The following is a 19,079-nucleotide window of genomic DNA, read 5'->3' as shown; positions in this document are numbered from 1 at the left end:
GACTACGGGTGTTGGATAAAACCAGGTTTCATACTCCGACGGACTTTGGCAACCATGGCCCAAGCGATGGGAATGAGGGCCAATGACGACAATGAGGGTGAATGAACATTCGTAGGCGTTTTCATGCGAAATAATGATGATGTTTCCTCTATTCATTCAAGGTATGTCATGTCACACTATCAAGTTTCTGCATGAAAATTTCAGCCCATAGCGGTCTACCAACTCAAAAAAGTATTTACTGGCACCCCCAAGGTGACGCCGATGGGCACCCCCCTATTCAGAACCATCGGAACCAAATGAGGTATGGATGGGCCAAGCAACAACCTATAACTTGTTTGTAATCGTAACAGAGCTGTTTTCGGAGGGACCCATTCCGGATCCCTGCATCTCTATGGAGCGAAGGGTTCACCAATCAGATAGAGCTGGCCGGTTGTTGGAGCCAACATAGCAAAAACATTCAAGCTACTAGTCGGAGATTGGCCAGGTTTGTTTTCCTGAGAGCTTGGCAGGTGTGCGAACTGCCATACTGGGAATAGGAATTGACCTTATCTGTGCACGTAATAGTGCTTTTTTTCAACCAAAAGCCGGCAGCAACACCAAAGATCCGTCGTGTGGGGTAATGAGAGACTCAACATCTCGTTTGCATAACCGCCCCCAGGTAAAAGATAGAGGGAAAGACAGTCAATGGCGATACTATCGGTTGGCTCTCATTTGGGGGATTTCTACTTTACAGCAATAGGCTTTCGAATCATGTGGCGTGTTGGTTTCAAGCGCAAAATGAAGTCATACGCCTATAGAAGAATGAAGAAAAAACGCTCAAGCAGCTCCTTGCACCCAACCACATCATCATAGCAATATAACCGGATTGGTAGGTCAGAGATAACAAAAACACGATGGCGAGTGGACGATCATTGCTTACTGCAAGTGTGTCCCTAAAACCAAAGGAGGTTTCAAAGCGACTATTGGATGTGAAACCAGCAAGAACAAGAGAAATTTTCTAGGCAAGGGTTTAAGCGTATATAAAGAGATGGATGCGATAGAGAAAACTTTTCTTCTTTACCTTTTTTTTTTTCCCTTCTCACCTTTTCCCCCTTCTCGCTCACTTTCATTTCTCTGTCCAGCCGTAAAACATGCCCGCTTCACCCGCTACCATGAACAACAAGCTGAACAAGTCCGAAACTGGGTCCAAGAAGTCAGCCGCTTTGGCTGCAAATTCCTCCAAATCCGTATCTGGGGAAGAGATCAACAAGGCCAAGGAGCTCCGTGACGAGCTCTTTGCTGCCACCACCGACGATGAGCGTAGCTCTGCCGCCGAGGGGCTTGCTCGCTATATCGACCGTCACGGCGTCCTCTCTCTTCAAGACTTTGGTATTTTAAACACCATTTCTACTGAACTGAACAATAAGAAGAACGCCAATGCTCGCCAGGCCGCAGTCGCTCTGATCGCTGCTATCATCAACCATGCTTGTGAACGTCAAGCTGAACCCTATATGATGGGTTTTCTAGCTGACCTCTTGGAATTGCAGGCTGATAAGGTGCCCGCTGTCAAGACGGATGCCGCAGCCACTGCCAAGTTGATGATTCACAATATGGCTCCTAATGCCGTGGCTCATATCACGCCCATGTTGATGGAAGCCTTGACCAACTCCAAGAAGTGGCCTACTAAGATGCTCTCCTTGTCTCTCATTGATGAGTTGGTCAAGATCAGCCCAAAGGCCCTCCACTCTGTTATCCCCAAGATTGTTCCATCTATCTCCGACTGTATGTGGGATACCAAGCCTGATGTCAAGAAGGCTGCTACTGCCACTATGGGAAATGTGTGCTCTCTTGCCGATAACAAGGATATCGAACGTTTCATTCCCGCTGTCATCCAGTGTATCAACAAGCCTGAAAACGTCCCAGAGACCATTCACTTGTTGGGTGCCACCACCTTTGTTCAAGAAGTTGACTCTGCTACTTTGGCCATCATGGTTCCCTTGCTTGCTCGTGGTCTCAACGAGCGGCAAACTCCCATCAAGCGCAAGTCAGCTTTGATCATTGATAACATGTCCAAATTGGTCGATGATCCTAACGTGGCTGCACCATTTTTGCCTCTCCTTTTGCCTGGTTTGGAAAAGACGTATGAAGTCGTTGCTGATCCCGAATGCCGTGGAGTGGTCGAAAAGGCTCTTGCTACTCTCAAACGGGTTGGAACTCCTACCAAGGCCACCAAGACGCCTGAGCAGAAAGCCGAAGCTATCAAATCCGCTCTCAAGGACTTACTTCCTAAAGACATCAATCCTTTCTTTAACTGCATTGTTGAGTACATCGGCGATCTTGCTATCTCCTTGTCTACCATTATGGATTTCAACAAGAACGAGTGGTCCGTCAATGTGACTGATTTTGCTGTTGCCTTTATGGATCAAGAACTTGCTGAAGAGCTGGCTAGCAATTTCATCGAGCGCTGCGAAGACGCTGTCGCCGAGAAGGAAGTCGAAGAAGATGACGATGAAGGCGAAGATCTCTGCAACTGCGAATTCTCCTTGGCTTATGGTGCCAAGATCTTGCTTAACCGTACCTCTCTGCGCCTCAAGCGCGGAAAGCGTTATGGACTTTGCGGTGCCAATGGTTCTGGTAAATCCACTCTCATGCGTGCCATCGCTAATGAGCAAGTCGAAGGCTTCCCACCCAAGTCCGAGCTTAAGACAGTCTATGTCGAACACGACATTGATGGTTCCGAAGCCGATACTCCTATCGTTGACTTCGTTCTCGCTGACGAAGGGGTTGAAACCAAGGATAGAGACGCTGTTACCAAGATTTTGCTGGAGTATGGTTTCACTGATGAAATGCTTGCTAATCAAGCCATTGGTGCTCTTTCCGGTGGCTGGAAGATGAAGCTTGCACTGGCTCGTGCTATGCTCAAGAACGCTGACATTCTTTTACTCGACGAACCCACCAATCATTTGGATGTCGTCAACGTTGCCTGGTTAGAGAACTACCTGTTGGGTCTCAAGACTGTTACCTCCATGATCGTTTCTCACGACTCTGGCTTTTTGGATAAAGTCTGTACCGATATCATTCACTACGAAAAGAACTTCAAGCTGAAGCGTTACAAGGGTAACTTGTCAGAATTTGTCAAGAAGGTTCCCGAGGCTGCCTCATACTACTCCCTTGGTGCATCTCAAATCACTTTTGCTTTCCCTGAACCTGGTTTCCTTGAAGGTATCAAGACCAAGGAACGCGCTATTTTGAAGATGAAGGATTGTGATTTCCAATACCCTGGTTCTAGTAAGAAGCAGCTTATGGGCATCACCATGCAATGCTCCTTGTCCTCTCGTGTGGCTGTCATCGGTCCTAATGGTGCTGGAAAGTCTACCTTGATTAAGATATTGACTGGCGAACATGAACCTCAAACTGGTACTGTTTGGAAGCACCCCAATCTCCGAATTGCCTATGTTGCTCAGCATGCTTTCCATCACATTGAACAACATTTGGATTCCACCCCTAACCAGTATATCCAATGGCGTTACGCTACCGGTGAAGATCGTGAAGAACTTGACAAGGTAGATCGTCAGTATACTGCCGAAGAAGAGAAGGCCATGACTGCTGTTCATATTATCGATGGAGAGAAGAGAGTTGTTGAAGAAATCGTGGGTCGCCGTAAGCTCAAGCAGTCCTACGAATACGAAGTGAAGTGGGTTGGCAAGTCCTCTGTTGAGAACACCTGGATTCCTCGCCACAAGCTCGAGGACATGGGTTTCTCCAAGAAGATCGCTGAATGCGACTCTGCCGAAGCTGCCAAGTTGGGTCTCAACCGTCCCTTGACCGCCAAGGAAATCGAGAAGCATCTCACTGAAGTCGGACTTGAAGCCGAATTTGCCACCCACTCCCGTATCCGTGGTCTTTCTGGAGGTCAAAAGGTCAAGTTGGTCATTGGTGCTGCTATGTGGAACAGACCCCATATGTTGGTTCTTGACGAACCTACCAATTACCTCGACCGTGAATCTCTAGGAGGTCTTGCTACTGCTATTCGAGAATATGGCGGTGGTGTTGTCATTGTTACTCACAACCGTGAATTCTCTGAGGAGCTCTGTTCTGAAGTCTGGAAGGTCGATGCTGGTAGACTTGTTGCTTCTGGTCACAACTGGGTTTCCGGAAATGGTTCCACCGTCATTGCTGATAAGGAGGAAGAAGACCAAATCGACGCCCAAGGCAATACAGTGAAAACTGTACGAAAGGCTAAGCTCACCTCAAAGGAACTTCGCAAGAAGAAGAAGGATCGTATGGAACGTCGCAAGCGCGGTGAAGAAGTGTGGTCAGATGAAGACGACGAGTAAAGAAAAATCCTTAGCAAAAAGAAAAAAAATGGCTGAAAAAAAAAATTCGAAGAACTCAATTGCTTGGATCGACCATTGCTTTTTTTTTTATTATTATTTTCCTTCATACGTGTCTGTACATACATTCATTTCACATACGTCCTCTTTATTTTCTTGCATATCACGGTTGTAATTGTAGCCTATTGGCATGTTTAACTTCTTATTTGTTTTGATTGTTTTAAGTTTTGTATTAAAGCGCTATCATTTAGACCAAAGTACACAAGCGCACAAAATAAATATCAAAGTTGTTCAAACTACACAGACTTAAAGTTTATGGTATAAAGTGAAGTTTGAGATGAAGCATACGGAGGAGTTCCCTTGTTTTCCAAACAGTGTGTGCACATCAAAAAACATGAAGCATAACATGGAGTTTTTTATTATGTGCATTGAAGAGGTTGGCAATCTTTGCTATATTTCTCATATTTATATATTATTTTTTGCAAAAAGAAATCCAAGTGTCGATACATCTCTTTATGTGAAAATGGGTGTGCTGATATCAGCACCATGGTATATGTGTTTTCTATTTTTTTTTTTTTGAAAAGGACATTCTCTTCTGGGCAGCTCTTCATTGCTGCCCCAGGTCGGCATAGCATTTATCGCACACTCGGTGGTGCTGTGATGCCAACGTATGTAGAGACTCAGCACCATGTGGGTCTTTGAGGATTTGGTTGGCTGGTAAGAAGGTTCTAGCCGTTGAGCATTTATCGCATACAACAAGACCACATCGTCTACAATGGTGGCGTCGATTGAGGAGGCCAAATCGTTTGTTACAACGACGACAGTCATTGGCTTCAGCGTCAGGCTCCCATTTGAAAGTACGAGTAGGCGTTGCTTCTTGTTGTAATGGTTCAAAGGCTTGAGATATACCACTACCGCCGCTGCGGGCTGATCCTAGCATACTTGCAGCACTCTGTGAGGTATTTGAGCGTGACAGACGTCCAACAGGGAACATGGCTTGTTCCCGAGATTGCAACCAAGGGTTGGCACCCAAATCACGACTCATAGGTGAACCATCCGCCGATGATACAGTCACGTTCGCTGGCTCTGTAGGGCTTGGCTGATCAAAAAAGCCAAGTTCACGTTCCAATTCAGCGTTCCGTGTGACAGGAGCAGATGTTATAGGGGTAGTAAGCTGAGGGGCCAGCTCTGTAATCTCCTTGTTAAGTTTGTCTGCGTTGTTGAGATATATGTTGACCAAATTGGAGGCATGTTTCTTTCGACGTTGGTTTTGATCCGCTAGTAAGGACAATTTAAATCAAATTAAAAACCCAATCGATTAATTTGGGAAGGATACCAGAAACAATAACAATCCACCTACATTTGATGCCTGCCAATAAGATCTGGATGGCTTCTTCGTAAGATCGAAGCTTCTGAGTAAGGCTACGTAGCTCTTGGGCAATCATATCTTTATGATTAGCGCTAGGGTGGTGAGCCTTGGAAACTTGTGATTTTTGGACCATCTTGCGAACTATCGCTTCAGCACGATACAGATAGTCTTGCTTATCACCTTGCTCATCTTCTTCCTCTTGTCTGCGCGCATTTTCACTGAGAACCAGAGCGTCTTGGTTTCCTTGATGGCCGCCGTTAACCAAATCCATTCTTCTCTTCATCACACGTACCCATCGTCTTCTTCGTACCCATCCTGAACCACTACCAGGTGCTACAGGTGTCCATCTGTCGTCGGCATCATCGAACGTTTTGGCATACTGCCATCCCGACGTTGGATCGACCCGTGGATCACTATAGTCGATCTGCCAGTCGGTTAGCCAGAACCAATGAGATTGATCGGAAGAAGCATTTGATGATGACGGTAAGCGCACTTCTTCCTTTTGCTTTGGTTTTCCCGTCGCATGGTCAGACCATGCACCACGTGAATCAGCTTTGGAAAGAGCAGCAGCAGAAAACGACGGTCTAGCCAAACCGAAATTAGAGAGTACTGAACTGGAACGCTGATTCTCATGCAAAGTATTGGTAACAGTGACGTGAAATTCCAGCGGATCGTATTGTTTTCCTTTGGTGTAGATGCTGATGTCGAAACCTAAGGGGGTACCAGCTGTTTCAATTACACGAGCTAAGAACTGCAGGATCCCAGAATGTTTGCTTACCTTGTTCAGGGCTGCGATTCCACCATTGTTTTTCCGCTTTTTCAAGCATCTCACATATATAGGATTCACCAGCAGCAGCACTGACATCATATGCGGCCTCTCCAAAGGAATTCTTGATAAGAGGATTTGCGTGTGCTTCGTCCACCAAATATTCTACGATTGACATATAACCCTTGGATGCGGCATTGACTATTACAATCCACGTTAGGTATGAGAAGATAGCGACTGATGACTTATGCACACATACGATACTTACTCAGAGGAGTGTGACCCATCTTGCTTCGGACATCAATACGAGCACCGCGTTCAACTAGAAAGCGCACAATTTTGGAATGTCCGCGCGAGCATGCATTATGCAGAGCCGTCCAGCCGTCTTTATCCTTGTGATGAATATTAACATGATGGTCTTGAACCAGGTATTGGACCACTGTAAAATGACCATTATATGCAGCTTTCAGCAAGGCCGTCTATGCAAAAAAGAAAAGAAAAATGAGAAATGACTGATCCTGTATGAAATATATGTAACGCGATAGATTTCGCCTATTATTCACAAAATCAAAGCCCTTATTTACCTCTCCTTCTCTATCCTCAATATCAGTCAAAGCCCCATACTCTTCGCATAGGGATCGCGTTACTTCCAAGTGACCGCGTGATGCAGCAAAGTGCAGCAAAGTCAAACCTGTAATGGGTTGATCCTGGTTGACATTGTTGTTCTCGTTTAACAGCTCCTTCAACTTTTGTAAATTGCCATTGGAAGCAGCAGTATATAGGGATGTTGATTCGCGCTTTGGCTTAGGTTTTGGCTTCGGCGAAACCTTAGGGCTGGTATGGTCCGTAATGGCCGGAAGAAGTAACTGTGTGTTGTGGATAGAACCATAGTACTGATGTACTTGGCCGGGAATTGGAGGATGAATGAAGTCCATGGTGAATGGAGCCACTGAAGCCGTCATGGAAAGACAGCTGGTTTGAATTTAACGAATGGTAGAAAGGAAACCTGAAGTGTATAGGAACAAGAAGCCCTGTGTTACATGGGCCAATAAATGAAGGCAATGAAATTGGGCATGCCAAGACTAGGGAACAGGACCCCTTCAAGCGATAGAACGACAGAGCTGTTCATAAGAAGGAGGAGGACTCATATAGTTGACTCTGCTTTCATGGTGATGGGCCAAAAATTCATTTAGGTACCCCATAAATTGTAATTTCTCCGTGCGACATCTCAGTCATCTCCCCTTCTCTCTCTCTCTCTCTCTCTCTCTCTCTCAATCCAACTCCTCTACCCACCTCCACTAAATTCTCGAATTGGGTTGCATCATGGCCGTTAGTCCTTCAGCCACCGATGGAGAGAGCAAGGATGTTCATAAGCAATATGAGAATATGTCTTATGATGAGGTCTCGCAAAAGATGGCCGAAAGTTATCAGCAAATATCAGCCATGCTCGGCACCAATCTAACATCAGGCTCACTCTCTGATGCGCCCACCACCCCAGCATCCAGTGCGCACTCTACACCTGCATTAGAAGCTGATGAATTCATAAACGAAACCCTCATCCTCAATAAGCAAGACCTGACCGACGAGGAAAAGCACACAAAGATCACTCGTATCTTCACGCGAGCAGCCTCCAATGGTGATGTCGAGAAAATCAAGGAGATGCTTGCAGCCAAGGAAGTCAGGCCCTTCATTGATATTGACGCTAGGGATGAAGATGGTACCACTCCCTTGATCTATTCAGCATGCTTTGGCAAAGTAGACGTTGCGTTGGCCTTGCTCGATGCTGGGGCCAAGGTAGATACCCAGGATAAATGTAAGTTTAATTGCTTGTACGACAAAACCCCCCAATACATAACAGTTTATTAATACCCTCATTCTTATGTAGTTGGCTGGTCAGCTCTGATGTGGGCAACCAACAACAATCATAACACTCTCGTCAAGGCTTTGCTGGAACACGGTGCTTCCGCATCGACAAAGTCTGCCAAGGGTCGAACCGTCTTTGACTTTGTCCATACTGACAATCAGAAGATCGCGGAAATTCTCGCTACCAACCCGCGTGATTCTATCTCAAGTACTTCTAGCTTTGGTTTCGCCAGAACTGGCGGTAGCTCATCATCCTCATCGTCCCATGCTGATAACGACTTTTACTACCAATCCACTGTTGAGGGGTTCGATAGCTTTATGGCCGAGGAGGCCGACCGACACTTGAAGCTTATGGAATCTGCATTGAACATGGGCGATTTCGATATTGGCGACTTGTCGTATGATGTCAACGATCTATCATTGGACAACATTAATGAAGATGATGACGATGACGATCCAAACGGTCCAATCAACATGTGCACCGAATTTGAATGGGACAAGTGTTTACCAGATCAGATGTTTGTTTTCTCCTCTGACGACCTTGAATATATCCTGGATACCATAATCACCAACATCCAACTCCCGCTGAAATCCCGCCAAGAACTCTGTGTCCCAGCCAATGTCCTGTTCCTCAGCGCACGCTTTGCTCATTATTTCTCAAGTGATGAACTTCTGCGCGAAGTCATGGATGGAGCTTTAAGTCGCATGAGCAAAGTTGTGAAGGTAACATACCATTCAATTTATGTACATCTTAATTAGGGCAGATGCTAATCTGTTTCGACAACAATTTTGATTTAGGCCAACGTCAGGAACACTCACATTTTAGCTTTCTGGATCACTAATTTTACTCAATTACTGTATTATTTGAAGAAAGACACTGGCCTGGTTGTGGTGACAGCTGAAGATCAACTCAAACTATCCGAATTGATCTCAGAGACCTACCAAAGCATCATCACCGATACCGAGAGGCGAATTGAAAAAATCTTAGAACCAGCCCTACTAGAACATGATCAAATCCCTGGTATGGAAGAGGTCAACTTTGCAGATGACTGGCAACGCTTCTTCAAGCGATCGTCCCGCAAACCATCCGGGGGTGCTGATGGGCTCAAAAGAACGTCTTCCATACTTCAAGCTGCCTCCAGTGGAAAACATGCCAGCGATACTGGCAGAAACTTATCCCCCAAGGCTATCACGACGTTACTCACCTCCACTCTGCGGGGCTTGCAATCGTACGAAGTGCATCTTACCATTATCATACAAGCTATTGCTCAATTTTTCCATTACACATCATGTGAAATGTTCAATCGCATTCTCAAGAACAAAAAGCTTTTGTGCCGGTCGAAAGCTCTGCAAATTCGCATGAATATTTCCCTCATTGAAGACTGGGTACGACATAATCAACTTCCTTCCAGCCTTAATACATATTTCAATCCTTTGGTCCAGCTACTTCAACTCCTCCAATGTCTATCTCAATTGACCGACTTGATGTCGTTCATTAACACCATCAAGAAGTTTGACGTTCTTAATGCACTTCAAGTCAAGCGCTGTGTTGTAAACTATCGTTACGAAGTGAACGAACCTCGCGTTCCAGAGGAAATTGAAAAGTACGCTATGCAAATTGCTGATGACACCGAGCGGTACAAAAAAGCGCGCCAAGCTCGAAAGTCAGTTGAAAGTGTACGCAACAAACCCGTTGCACCCGGATTATCCAGGACCAGCAGCGTTTCCCTCCAGAGGTCTAACTCCAAACGAGAAAGCTCATCCAGCTTTGTTGGCTCTATCATGTCAAGTGTAGGCTTCCATACTTCATCTCCACCCACGCCTACTGGTGTTGGGTCTCCCACGACAGAGTATCCTAACAACACATTTTTTGCCAACCATCAACAGGCGACTGAAGGGCCAGATGGACGTCATTCAATGAGCCTTGCCAATGAAAGTGACAATGATGATGATGAAAAGGAAACAGTCGAAACAAGAGACTCCAAGTTCATGCTCCCATTCTCGGTCCCCACTACCGCAAATATGATTTATATGAACGGTTGGGGAAAATTCGGCAAGCACAATGGAACGGACGTCAAAGATTCAGACAGTGCAAAGAAGGCGGAGGAAAACGTTGAAGACACCGCCAGTGAGGATAAGGTACATCTTGACAGAGAGCGAATGGTCATACCTTTCATACCCGATAACTGGATGGACAAGCTGGACAAGCAACATGCCGTTGCTACCAACTAAAAAAAAATTATATATCGGAGCCACGCTTTGACATCCACTCTTCAGCTATACCCGAATCAAATTTCTTTTTGCAAACATCCTAATGGCAGAAGCAACAGAAAAGCAAACACACAGGAAAAATGAGAGGAAACGCAGAAAAAAAAGTAAAACAAATACACACAAGCGTTATCTTCAGTATGCAACTACAACCGCACTTTATACACCCCTCCTTATGGTCATTGACTGAGTAATTGGCATTCAATTTTTTTTCCTTTCTTTCTAATAACTTCATCGGTCTTGTTATATTTGATTCTCACTGTGCTTACTCTGCTATTCGTTTTATGTCTTCATTGCTGCTATGTAAAGTATGATTTGCCGACTTCCCATGGTACCCTTTTTTGTGGGCTCATATTGGATTCTTAGACAATACAATAAACCAGCTTGATATATAAGTTGGCTTGTGTGCAGAGGGCGTGGTGGGTATTTAAAAGATATCTCATCGCATAAGGGGAAAAGAAGTCATCGTTTGGGATTTGAAGATTGTTTGTGTATTAGCATGTCAGGGCATGTTGTCTAACATCGACATCCTTTATTACTGTGCCTCATACCATTTAATAAAAAAAAAAAAAAGAGACAGGATATATGACTCAAAGCCGTATTAAAGAACGAGCCTTTTGCATCTAAATCTACAAGAATGAGGGGTGATGAGCTCTAGGTGGTTGATGACAGAGAGTACTTGGTCCACATATGACAGAGAAAGAAATCAGCTTGGCTGACACTGCCGCTTTTCGTTTCTATTCATCCTTGGTCTCCTGCTTCTCTTCTGTCTTGTGCTCAGCTTCAGTCTTGGCTTTCTTCTCGGGCTTGACGTCCTTGTTCTTTCTCCTTCGCTTTGCGCGGTTCTTTGCTATGCGTTCCTCATCCTCTGCTTTCATTCGTGCCAATTTCTCGGCATATTCTTGCTTCTCTTTTTCCTAAAGTACTTGCGTTAACACATCATGCTCGCAACGGCTGTAAAGATTTTATTGTTACTAACCTTGGCTTCCTGTTCGTCCATATCCTTTAATCGCGTATATTCCTTTCGTCGCAACGCTCGGTAAACATGAAATTCTCCACTTCCAGCACCAGCACTAGAACCTGAATATTTTGACGTCAGTATATATCCATTTTGAAGAAGTGGATGCGGTGCGGTCCTTACCTTGAACATTGCGGACTACATCCGGTGGTGGTTTTAAACTCTTCTCTTTCTTTGGTTCGGGAAGTACAATGGGTTTATCTACACGTTCAAATAGTTTTTGAAGCTGTCTTTGCTGCTGCTCTTGGAATGAAAGAGTGTGCCAGCTCTTCTTTTCTTCCTTGGGCTTGCTTGTGTCTGCCATGATCTACTGTCGGTTCAGCTTGGGAAGCAGCAAAAGCAGCGACTGGGCCTCCCCGATTCAAAAGACAGTCCTTGTCACGTGAACACACTTTTTTTGCTGCAACCTTTTTTTTTTTTCGTTTTCCAAACGAAGAACCATCGGCTGCGATCATAGAACTTTGTCGTCGTACTCCAAACAGAATCTATACGATGCCTCAAGATTACTCGTTAGAAGCCGTTCAAGTATGCTCAACCACATTTGTCGTAAAACTTTCAAAATGCATTATTAACCTTGCATTTTCTGATTGTCCTGGAAAAATAGAAACGTCTTGAATCACATGCGCAGACGTTCGATACTCTTCTCAAACTCATACCTGCAAAGTATTATATCACAGACCACACCGATGATGACAAGGTATGCTTTACCGAACAGTTTAATGGTGTCTAATAGCTTTATGTGTCGGAACCCTGATCGTCTTGACATCGTTGCTAGCCATCAAAGTTTATGAAGAACAAGCGAAAACAAGCCCCAAAGCAGGCTGTGAAAGAAGCATCAAAGAAGGCAAAGAAGGCCAAGGTAATGATCCAAGGCCACTTTGAAAAATTTCATGGGATATTTGTCTTGCCATATTAAACCTCGTTCCCCTCAGCTTGATCCAGAGAGCCATAAAACCGTTGCTGAATTACAACAGGAAGCTGCTGAACGCAAGGAGGCAGAAAAGAAACCGCAAGCTGCCGTAGTAGACGATGAAGATAGCGAAAGCAACGATGATGCTGAAGATGATGAAATGATTGAAGCCAATTTTGCCGGTTTGAGTAACGGCATTGCCTCCGACGATGAAGAAGATGATGAGGAGGAGGACGAAGATGAACAAGATAAAATGGACACATCTGATTCTGCAAATATTACTCCAATGGTCAAGACCGACATCTCTGAACTTAAGGAACGTCTCCACAAGCGCATCGCCGATTTGCGCAAGAACCGAAATGCACCAAATAGCGACGCTGCTAACCCCAAGAGCAGAGATTCCATATTGCAAAGCCGAATGAAGCGCAAGCAAGATAGAAAGAAGAGCTTGCAAGCTCAGAAGGAGAAGAGAAGCAAGGGTGCTGTTAACGAAGAAATTATCCAGGAATCAGCGCCCGTCAACAAGGGCAAGGTCGAGAAATACTCTGCCAGCTCCATTAAGGATGATGGGGATCTCTTCTTTGGTAGAATCGAAACCGGTGCTGAGCACAAGAAGAAGAAGGGCCCAAGTGATGCCAAAACACAGCTCAAGGCTGTTGAAGCTAAGCAGCAAAAGCTTGAAAAACTTCGAAAAGAAGATAAGGAGAAGGCTGGACAGTTGGAAGAGAAGGAGACTTGGAGAAAGGCATTGTCTCTTGCTTCTGGTGAAAAGGTTAAGGATGACGTCAAGTTGTTGAAGAAGACGATAAGACGTGAAGAACACGTCAAGCTTAAGAGTTCCAAGGCATGGAACGAACGTAAGGAGAAGGTTAAGAAGGATGAATCCGACAAGATCAAGAAGAGAAACGCCAATATCCAAAAGAAGGTGGATGCCAAGAAAGACAAGAGAATGGGCAAGAAGGTAAAATTTCATACAGAGAGATCATGATGACTGTAAGAAATATATTTACTGATGGATACAACTTGTTTAATAGCCTAAAGCACCTAAAGCACGACCAGGATTTGAAGGCAAAGGCAAGAAGCCCATGCACGCCAGCAAAAAGGCCAAAGCTAGCAAAAGGAGCGCAGAAGGCATGAACAACAAGAAGAAATAATTCCCCTCCCAAACGTTGTTTGAATACACTCACTTTTTGCTTTATTACTTTGCACTTTAAACCGCATTTCCCCTCTACACATTTGCCATTTTTCAAGCACTGTATTTTTTAAATAAAAATTCTTTTTTTTGATGACGCTGCTCTCCGACTGAACTGGAGAACCTCTTGCCAGGCGCGTTTTTGTCACCAAGTGATCGTTGATCGGGAAGGCTTGTCAAGTACCCTCCTCTCCTTTCTATTAAAAGCACATCGGTTCTGCTGCTCTGAGAGATCTATTTATTTTAATTATATTCAATTTCAACACGCTGATTCATCATGTCGCAACCACCACAGCAAGCACCATCGATCCAACAATACCAACGAGCGTTGGAAATCTATACCAACTATCTCGGTAATTTGCGCACTGAACTTCAAAAAACAACTCTGACTGCAGAAGAGAGAGAACGATTGCAAGCACAGGAGAAGGACTATCAAGAAAAGATCACCATGTTCCAAACCTTGCTGAACAACATTTCGGCTTCATTTGCAGCTCAAATGCGACCAGGAGGCGGGCAAGCCATTAACTTGCAGCAACAACAGCAGTATGCGCAACAGTTACACCAAGCTCAAGCGGCTGCTATGGCTTGTATGTTCCCGTGTTTGATTATGTCGTAACTTGCTTGGCTCAGTCAATGATTAACACTAAACTTACAGCTGCAAGTCAACAACGTGCTAAAGTTGCAATCCCGAATGGTAAGCATCCCTGGTCTGTGCCCTCTGTCCAATTGTTACTTTCCATATCTCATTTCTGTTTAAACAGCTACAGCAGCCAATGTTGCTACAGAACAAAACAAGTCTGTCCCTACAACCCCAGTCAGTGCGAAAGCTCAACTATACCCCTTTACTCTTGGCCATACAGTCTCGCAAAGCGGTGAATCCACTTCTACGCCTACTGGGGTAGTCACTTCTGCACCAGCCGCCATTCCAAAGACTACCTTTGAGGTTGATAGCAATCAATTGTTGGGAAAGAGGAAAATACAAGAACTTGTGGGTCAGATCGATCCTAGTGAACGATTAGAGCCGGAAGTAGAGGATGTAAGTAATTGTTCAGGGATATGGAGAATCTAGTATCTCATCTAATGCGAATCTTGGTTCATAGGTTTTGCTGGAAATTGCGGATGAATTCATTGAATCCGTGACCACATTTGCTTGCCGACTTGCTAAGCACAGAAAGTCAGATACGCTGGAGGTGAAGGATCTGCAATTGCATTTGGGTAAGTTCAAGGAAATCGGTGAAACAAGATGGGATAGAAAGTTAGTAATGCTTGTTTTGTCATTAGAACGCAACTGGAATATTCGTATTCCTGGATTTGCTTCAGATGAAGTTCGGTCGTTGAGAAAACCTGTTGTCCCGCCTAACCATCAATCAAGACTACAAGCTGTCAATCTAGCTAAAAGCCAGACTGGCCCATCCATTGCTGGCATGAGTATTAAGAAAGACAATTAGGCCACCCTGTGTTCGAGTCGACCCAATATTCTCTCAGGCTATTTTTCTTTTGGGGCTACATACAGCACTTTGTATATACAACTTCTTTTAATTGTACCTTTTGTGGCAGGAAAAAATAATGAAAACTTTACAATAAAAAATTGCTTCTGTGATATTATACTTTTTTACTTTATACGATCCAAGTGTTTGTCATTATCAAACTTTTATACGTGATGTTTGTCTTTTTACCATGGTGGAAGCATTAGATGTGGCGGAATCATTGTTGGAGGTGGTATTGGGACCGGCATAGGAAAAGGGTACAACATAGGTGGTGGAGGACGCTCCATAGGCGGCATGATGGGATACATGGTATTTTGGACAACTGGCTTTCTTTGTGCATCTCGGGGAGGAGGAGATTTTGGCCGCAATTCTTCAATTCCTGTGACAAAACGTGTTAGTTTTGTTTATATCTTATATGAAAAGCCGCCGTTATGACCAAACGCTGCGGTTTACTCACTTGGAGTAGTCTGTAAGAGTCGACCGTTCATCGCTAGTTGCTGCAAATATGCCTTGGGTGTGAAGTTGCTATAAGAGAGGTCGCACCCCAACGTTACCCAGCCAGGTCGTAGATTATGATCCTGTAACATTTATCTTGTCAGACAGATTATAGAATAATAATGAAACAAAAAAAAAACTAGTTGTATACCTCTCCAAAAAGTTCTAGTCGTCTAGTGCCAAGGCAAAAATGCTCCACAATGTGATAAAGCTCTTCTGGCTTTCTTGTACCTAAGTTATACCCGTTATTCAAACAATGAACTTTGGCATTTATTTTCTTTACAAAAAAAAAATCGTAAATTCTTTGCCGACACAAAGCTGGTACTTACTGTTATATGGCGCCTCTTCAGATACAATGACGTCCGTATCAATATTGCAATGAATGAAATGTCCATCTGTACTGCGTCGAACAGTACCTTTTATTCCCATTAGACAGTGCTCTTTGGTATGTTGAAGAACTTCACCGTCATTCACATTACGGCTCCCCTAACGTTATAAAGCTTTCAGTAAAAATAAAAATGAAGACCTAATCACTCACAGTAAGCACCCTACCTTCATATGCTTATTTGTTTTAACCCATATCAGGTCTTCACAGCGGCGGTATCCCCACTTCATCAGCAGTTGTCTGCCGCGACTGACATTTTGCGAATTTCCACACCATATCCATATAAATGAAGGATTAGCAGCGACAGCCTCAATATCAAGGTTAGCAACATCGTTGTAAGACCACACATCGCGTGCAGAAAACGCAGTGACAGAAGAACGGCGACAGTATCTAGATTCCGTCTCCATGTTAGAAATTATAGATGACAGTCGATAGAAAATGTAATAAACATACTCTTCCCAAGGCGGGTCTATCACAATCACATCAAATTTACACATTAAATTCTGAAGTTTGTACTTTCTTAAATTCACTTGAAGTGCCCATGGAAGACTTGTTGTTGCTTTCACTATCTCTTCCTTTGCGCAAATTAGCTCTTGTAGTTTGGGATACCTAACAGGAAAATGCAAAATAAAAGGTTAACATTCAATAGTGAAGATAATCATGAAAAAAAAATAAAATACGAAGGTGAAATAAAATGGTGTAATTAAAAAAAAAAGAGAAGACAAAAGGGAAAAAAGACATCAGGAAGAAGGAAAATGGATTAAAACAAATAATTGGAGACACTTCACTCGCTGAAGCGGTCAACAAGGCTTGTATTTCGAATGAAATTCTGTGGTCGTTCATTCGTATCCACAAAGTGTTGTGAATAGTCATTATGGAAATCTTGCCCTAAGGTATACGTATGTTCTGTTGTATTTGCTTCTTGTTGTGGCGAATGGTCAGTTTCTTCGTCTTGGTGCAATCGATGTGCATAGTCATAGGGTTTACTGTCATCGTCGTATGAGTTTGATTGGCACTTGGATGTATATCTATCCACGGCTTGATTGCTTGAGTCTACCGACATTTTTGCAGTGTTATTCCTCATCCAGATGTTATTTCTAGTTCGCTGAAGTGTGGCTCTATCCTTTTGTAGTCGTCGCCAGTGGTCCAAGATGCCAGCTTCACGGCATTTTCGTAGCCTTTCTTTCTTATTATGTTCAAGCTGACGTTTAATTTGTTCGTGCGATTCTTGAAGCGCTTCAATCTCGCTTTCAATATGTTCTCTAATCTCTTCCATGGCTCGAAGTCGAGAGTCTACCACTACAATTAATGGACAAAGTAGCGGAGAGTGGCAACCAAAACTAGCATAATAGTTCATGCAAAGATTTATATCTCTGGATAACCGGATCACACCTGTTTATCGAACTGTGATGTCAGAATATCAGTGCAGAACAGAAGTAGGTAAGTGACAGAGTCTAGTGTGACATGCACAGCGCTTTATTTTACTATGTTCAAGGTTTTTGTAGGGTTTGAATGAAAAAGGTAATAGTTTTTTTAAAAGGATTTGATATCAACGACATCGATTTAAGCCTTGACGAAGCTCTTTCCCTTCTCGATGTTCTTCTTCAAGTCAGCAATGCACTTGGTGATGAGGTCCTTCTCATACTCGGAGGTCTCACCGACGGGAAGGATCTTCTCAACACCTTCGGGACCAAGCTCAACGTTGGTGGCGAAGAACTCAATACCTTGGTCAGCGTAGATAGGAGACTCAACGAAGGTGGGCTCAACAATACCCTTCTTGCCTTGCTTAGCCTGGAGAAGGCTGTCGGCGAAGCGAGCACCAGCGAAAGCCATGGAAAGGGTGGCAGAACCAGTACCGTTCTACAAATTACGTCAGGGTTAATATGGGCGGTAGGGGTTCCAGCTTTCATCCCACATTCATTACCTTGGCCTTGACGACTTCGTCACCACCGAATTGGATACGGTTGGTAAGAGCATCAAGCTCCTCCTGGGAGAACTTCTCACCAGTCTGGGAAAGAAGGGGAACAATGGTGACACCGGAGTGACCACCGATGACAGTGACATTGACATCCTTGGGGTCCTTACCCTTAACTTCAGAGACGAAGCGGGAAGCACGGACAACATCAAGGGTGGTGACACCGAAAAGACGCTTGGGGTCATAGACACCGTGCTTCTTGAGGACCTCAGCGAAGATAGGGACAGTGGAGTTGACGGGGTTGGAGATGATGAGGAAGTTGGCCTTGGGGCAGTGCCTGTGGAGTAAAGAAAAGTTGTGGGTTAGGGTCAAAATCTATAGAAAGCCCAAAAAAAACTCATCTAATCAAATCATGATAAAGGCGTGTCCGCAAAGGAAACCTTATGTATTTGTCCCCACTACTCGATTACTTACTTGGCGCAGGCCTCAGCAAGGTCGCGGACAATACCAGCGTTGGTGTTGAAAAGATCGTCACGGGTCATACCCTTAAGAAAACGAATATGAATGAGAAAGCCTGTCTCTCTCCATCTAAACACGGTGCAAAAAGATCACTTACGGGCTTTCTGGGGACACCAGCGGGGATGACAACGATCTCAGAGCCCTCAAGAGCCTTCTTGAGACCATCGTTCTCAGGTCCGAAACCAGCAACCTAAAGGAAAGAAGTCTATAAGCAAAAGTGCTGACATACGACGCTAAACACGGTCCGCATACTCTACCTTGGAGTTGGTGTTGATGTGGCTTTTGAAAGCAAGCATCCATTTGCACGTCAATAACAGTAACTACGTAATACTCATCTTCAGTTCCGTAAACTCACCTCAAATCAGCAGCGACACCGGGGGAGTTGACAATATCGTACAAGGAGAGGTCAGTAACTCTGGTGTTGTTCTTAAGAAGAAGGGAGAGAGGCTGGCCAATACCACCGGCAGCACCGAGAACGGCAACCTTGGAGAGGTTGGCGGCAGAGGTGGCGAAGGTACGCTTAGCAGCGACGGAAGAGAGGACACGAGTGGCAGCGAACATAGTGAGTTTGGTTAAAGG

At 44.4% G+C, this 19,079-nt stretch overlaps 8 protein-coding genes across 8 annotated transcripts; 5 read left to right on the top strand and 3 right to left on the bottom strand.

Annotated features, from left to right (window-relative positions):
* The first annotated feature begins 838 nt into the window (after positions 1 to 838).
* On the top strand, positions 839 to 4,627 carry K450DRAFT_216527 (uncharacterized protein). Its single transcript, XM_051584872.1, has one exon. The coding sequence runs from the start codon at positions 1,131 to 1,133 to the stop codon at positions 4,314 to 4,316; it is 3,186 nt and encodes a 1,061-aa protein (XP_051449465.1). The 5' UTR covers positions 839 to 1,130; the 3' UTR covers positions 4,317 to 4,627.
* Positions 4,628 to 6,831: 2,204 nt separating this feature from the next.
* Positions 6,832 to 7,604, bottom strand: K450DRAFT_216522 (uncharacterized protein). The gene has a single exon (XM_051584871.1). It carries the CDS (start codon positions 7,408 to 7,410, stop codon positions 6,928 to 6,930), a length of 483 nt encoding a protein of 160 aa, XP_051449464.1. The 5' UTR covers positions 7,411 to 7,604; the 3' UTR covers positions 6,832 to 6,927.
* An 80-nt stretch (positions 7,605 to 7,684) lies between these two features.
* K450DRAFT_216519 (uncharacterized protein) lies at positions 7,685 to 10,987 on the top strand. The gene is made up of 5 exons (XM_051584870.1): positions 7,685 to 8,261; positions 8,334 to 9,034; positions 9,110 to 10,102; positions 10,199 to 10,450; positions 10,511 to 10,987. The coding sequence occupies exons 1-5, from the start codon at positions 7,772 to 7,774 to the stop codon at positions 10,541 to 10,543; spliced, it is 2,469 nt and encodes an 822-aa protein (XP_051449463.1). The 5' UTR covers positions 7,685 to 7,771; the 3' UTR covers positions 10,544 to 10,987.
* A 1-nt stretch (position 10,988) lies between these two features.
* On the bottom strand, positions 10,989 to 11,929 carry K450DRAFT_216516 (uncharacterized protein). The gene is made up of 3 exons (XM_051584869.1): positions 11,721 to 11,929; positions 11,559 to 11,659; positions 10,989 to 11,489 (listed from the first exon to the last, which is right to left on the bottom strand). Exons 1-3 carry the CDS (start codon positions 11,899 to 11,901, stop codon positions 11,454 to 11,456), a joined length of 318 nt encoding a protein of 105 aa, XP_051449462.1. The 5' UTR covers positions 11,902 to 11,929; the 3' UTR covers positions 10,989 to 11,453.
* A 99-nt stretch (positions 11,930 to 12,028) lies between these two features.
* Positions 12,029 to 13,802, top strand: K450DRAFT_216512 (uncharacterized protein). Its single transcript, XM_051584868.1, has 5 exons — positions 12,029 to 12,122; positions 12,202 to 12,294; positions 12,373 to 12,456; positions 12,530 to 13,468; positions 13,542 to 13,802. Exons 1-5 carry the CDS (start codon positions 12,090 to 12,092, stop codon positions 13,659 to 13,661), a joined length of 1,269 nt encoding a protein of 422 aa, XP_051449461.1. The 5' UTR covers positions 12,029 to 12,089; the 3' UTR covers positions 13,662 to 13,802.
* Positions 13,803 to 13,811: 9 nt separating this feature from the next.
* K450DRAFT_216510 (uncharacterized protein) lies at positions 13,812 to 14,396 on the top strand. The gene has a single exon (XM_051584867.1). It carries the CDS (start codon positions 13,977 to 13,979, stop codon positions 14,313 to 14,315), a length of 339 nt encoding a protein of 112 aa, XP_051449460.1. The 5' UTR covers positions 13,812 to 13,976; the 3' UTR covers positions 14,316 to 14,396.
* Positions 14,294 to 15,259, top strand: K450DRAFT_216506 (uncharacterized protein). The gene is made up of 4 exons (XM_051584866.1): positions 14,294 to 14,393; positions 14,461 to 14,735; positions 14,800 to 14,914; positions 14,981 to 15,259. The coding sequence occupies exons 1-4, from the start codon at positions 14,333 to 14,335 to the stop codon at positions 15,145 to 15,147; spliced, it is 618 nt and encodes a 205-aa protein (XP_051449459.1). The 5' UTR covers positions 14,294 to 14,332; the 3' UTR covers positions 15,148 to 15,259.
* A 2,370-nt stretch (positions 15,260 to 17,629) lies between these two features.
* On the bottom strand, positions 17,630 to 19,061 carry K450DRAFT_168160 (uncharacterized protein; the record flags this gene model as incomplete). The annotated part of the gene is made up of 6 exons (XM_051584070.1): positions 17,630 to 17,926; positions 17,991 to 18,318; positions 18,456 to 18,526; positions 18,598 to 18,690; positions 18,758 to 18,779; positions 18,856 to 19,061. The coding sequence occupies 6 exons, from the start codon at positions 19,059 to 19,061 to the stop codon at positions 17,630 to 17,632; spliced, it is 1,017 nt and encodes a 338-aa protein (XP_051449458.1).
* Positions 19,062 to 19,079: the final 18 nt, after the last annotated feature.

This window comes from Umbelopsis ramanniana (assembly GCF_025399195.1).
Source record: "Umbelopsis ramanniana AG unplaced genomic scaffold K450scaffold_1, whole genome shotgun sequence".
Classification (NCBI taxonomy): Eukaryota; Fungi; Mucoromycota; class Umbelopsidomycetes; order Umbelopsidales; family Umbelopsidaceae; genus Umbelopsis; species Umbelopsis ramanniana.
The sequence above is the reverse complement of the archived record's forward strand: the minus strand, read 5'-3'. Positions and strand labels throughout refer to the sequence as shown.